Raw genomic sequence first — 3,475 nt, 5'->3', positions numbered from 1 at the left:
GGGATTGACTGTATAGCCAATACATCCTTAAGTAAATCAGGTAGATTAAGTGTATAAATTATGTACATCAAATTAAGAATCAGGTAAATTAATGTTTACTAAATCAAATAGAAAGGTATTATTCATCTACTATTATTTAGAATAAAAATTACATTAAATTGATTTCAAAACTTGTATCAAATGGTCTGTTCTGAAAACAAAAAAATGTATCATTTTGTGGCTAAGAATGCAGCTACCGCGAAAGAGTTAATCCGCTGCAAGAAGCCACGTCGACGACGCCAATTCAACGTGGATAACGCGTGCATTTATTCTAATCCTTAGAAAACGAGCGTGCGACTGGAGGACTACATACCGAGATCCGATAACCTGTCGCCGTATCAGCTCCTGGAGAATCTTGATGCATCCAGGACAAACGGGACAGTGGTAAGGGACGAGTACCTGAAGTACGACCCGAGTAAATCTGAGGATTGGGAGCTGGCTGACATCGATAATTGCGAATTAAATCACCGGCGCCGACCCTCCTTCGAGGTATCTAATCGATATTGTCTATCTATCTCTGTTTATGTTGTTTGAGGAATTCCATGCGGAGAATACATAAACAATTATAGAGGAAATAATAGAATTATTAATCCGTTGACAGGGAATTATGTGGCAAAAATTTTATACATAGAAATGTAAATCTATTTTTCTATTAATTGAAATAGGACAGTACATGTAATGTACAAAAGTTTGGTGAATACATTAATAAAATACGTGTACATAATATAACTGTAAAACTACATGGGGTATAAAGCCCAATATAAAAAAATTAATTTTTCCTGCTAGACAAATTTCATATTGTAGTAAACGTCGTTAAGTTGGCACTTTGATAAATTATTATGTAAATTAAAGTTTCGAAACTTTATAAGAAAGTAATGAATTTATTCATTTATTAGATGACTCTTAATTGAAATATTACCTTGTACCCTTCATCACGATAAACACGAGTTTAGCTGTTTTCTGAATTTATGTAAAATGTGATAAAGATATCGCATAAAAATTTCTCAAACAATACGTAGGTACATATAGTAACAATGTAAGCAGATACGAGGATTTTCAGAGGATCAATGAGGAGGACCGTGTACGCGGCGAAGATGTTGTCGACTTCTCAGGTCGAGAAGATGCAAGTGGATCTCCTTTGTTATCAACGATTTATCTAGAGAAGCCGGAATCGTTTGGAAAAACAGCCTCGCCGGTACTCGGGCAGCCTGTGTACGCCGAAGTGGATCCAAATAGGTCGGTAGAGAGATTATCTATGGGTCGCTGTTCCGGGGATTAAGTGGGTTTAATTGGGGTGCCAGATGCCAACCGGTGTAAGTCCATATTCCGTGGTCTTACTGTTCCGGCCGCTGTATAATCTTCTCTCGCCACTTCGCAAACTTATTATATTTACTCGTATTCGACTGAATGGGCGCTTGATACGGTATTGCGCGATATATCGCTCGGCTTTAGCTATTTCGCTTTGCAGTAACAGTTCCGCTCGGAAATCCTTAATGAATATAGGACGTTAGATAGGTTTATGTGTGAATAAATTCAATTTTATAAATCAATTTTTATAAACGGGTAACTGTAACAATTTTTACAATAATTACAATCGTTTCAGTTCGATAGATAAAAAATAAGTATCTACTAAAAGTAACGCTGCTGCTATTCTTATAAACTGGGATTATACAAATTTTTAGAAAGCATCTCATAATTGTGAAATAAATAACGAAATTTAGATTTCTTTTATGTTTTTATTTATCCAGAAATTTGATGAAGAAGTTTTCTTATTTTTCTGCAGATCGCATTTGAGGTATTTTGAACCTCCTATGTTGACGGATAATTGCAAAATTTCAACTGCACCCGAGTCTGTACCCAAAGAACCGTTTTTCCTGGACGAAGCGAAACATCGTGCAGCTTTAGGTAAAGACAAATTTACATTTTTACATAATTTGCATGTGTGAGGATTATTTGCCCACGTCGAATGTGAAAGCTGGCGCTCTCGATTTGTTCATACAATCCTTAATCCATTTCATTTACTTGAAACGTGAATGTTAAAAATGTCTAGAATCTATATATAATTTTAAATGAAAATCCTAATTGCTGTAAAAAATACTGGAACTTAGAACAAATGAGAATCTATTTTTAATGACAATAAAAGCCAAGCATAGTTGATGCCCATTACAAACCGCGAAATCCGATTTAACTGCGAAACCGCAAAAGTCAGGAATCGATATTTCACAATTCTCCGCAACCCTCAACAATCAGTATCGCGCTAAAACCTCGAGTCAAAGCCAAGCTTCCTAACTAACATGATCGAACCCGGAAAGTACCCAACTATCTCGGTACGTGACTGTTTAAACCGCACGTTCCATCTGTCCAGATACGATCTCTGAAGGAAGATCAGATCGACCAGACCAGTCGAGGACGATATTCGCCAGAAGTCCGTCGAACGAGAGCGAGCCGAGCGAGGAAGCATACGAGACGAAAGAACTACAGAACCGCGCAGGCGGCCTGATCAAAACCATCTCCGAGGAGTCCCTGCCACGGGAGATGTTAGAGGAAGATGTGGACGAGTTCTTCGACGAGAAACACGCCAAGGATGAACACAACAAATTAAGAAAGAGCCTGGATGAGTGGAAGACCAGCACGCCACCGCCCAGTCCCGAGCCGAGGATCAAACCCGAGATCCAGGACTCTGATCATTCGACGTTGTTGAAAGTACTTAAAGAGGAAGCTGCTGACGGAAGTAACTTAAGCTCGATGACACCGAGTCTAAACGAATTGGAGGCTGCCTTGTCGGACATGTTAGAGAAAGAGGACTCGCAAGAAGGGTTCAAAGAGGCGCAGACTAATGGGGCTAATAAACAGATTTTGAAGAAGTTAGAATCTGAAACCAAGGAGCAAAGTGAAGCTAACAAGCTTGGCGAAGAGAGCCCGATGAAAGCAAACTCTCAGATCTCAGGCGTGGAAAGTGATCAGAATCTAGTCGGTCAATCAGCTGAAGGGAAAAGCGAGGTTTCAGCATCTTTGAAGCAAATTCTTGATATGAAGGCCATAGGAAGAAAGATCTCGTTTTGCTCGTGGGAGGAATCCGTAGCAAAAATGGAAAGTCCGGACGATCAGCTGGAGATCGAGGTTCAGGTAGATTCTGATAAGGATAATCGAAAAATAGAAAATGTAGTGTGCCCTACGGATATCCCGCCAGAAAAGCCGAGCAGGTTGAATAGAAGTTTGGAAGATGTAATAGAGAACACAGATACCGCCCCTACACCTCCGCGAAGAAGAAACAGGAGCCACGGTATGACCAAAAGAGTGTCTGAAGTGACGCGCAATGGTTCTGTTATTACCGAATCCCTCCCTAATGATAGACTTATTTAATTGTCTTCGGTTGTAACTAGACTGCGGATAATTATGCTTTTATAAAAAAAATAGTAGATGTAATATAAAAAAT

General features: G+C 39.3%; 1 protein-coding gene across 2 annotated transcripts in view; it reads left to right on the top strand.

The window, feature by feature from the left end:
* The window catches only part of LOC108625184 (uncharacterized), a 28,685-nt gene extending 25,216 nt beyond the window's left edge, over positions 1–3,469 (top strand). For both annotated transcript variants that reach the window (XM_026813675.1, XM_018024980.2), the window contains 4 exons: positions 322–528; positions 1,100–1,275; positions 1,823–1,944; positions 2,405–3,469. In XM_026813675.1, coding sequence (XP_026669476.1) covers positions 322–528; positions 1,100–1,275; positions 1,823–1,944; positions 2,405–3,402 — 1,503 coding nt within the window. In that variant the 3' untranslated portion in view covers positions 3,403–3,469. The remainder of the gene's footprint in view (positions 1–321; positions 529–1,099; positions 1,276–1,822; positions 1,945–2,404) is intronic.
* The last annotated feature ends 6 nt before the right edge of the window (positions 3,470–3,475 follow it).

Source organism: Ceratina calcarata, unplaced genomic scaffold (genome assembly GCF_001652005.2).
Source record: "Ceratina calcarata isolate Rehan_Ccalc_2016 unplaced genomic scaffold, ASM165200v1 scaffold35, whole genome shotgun sequence".
In the NCBI taxonomy this organism is placed as follows: domain Eukaryota; kingdom Metazoa; phylum Arthropoda; class Insecta; order Hymenoptera; family Apidae; genus Ceratina; species Ceratina calcarata.
This window is presented reverse-complemented; position numbering and strand designations above follow the sequence as displayed.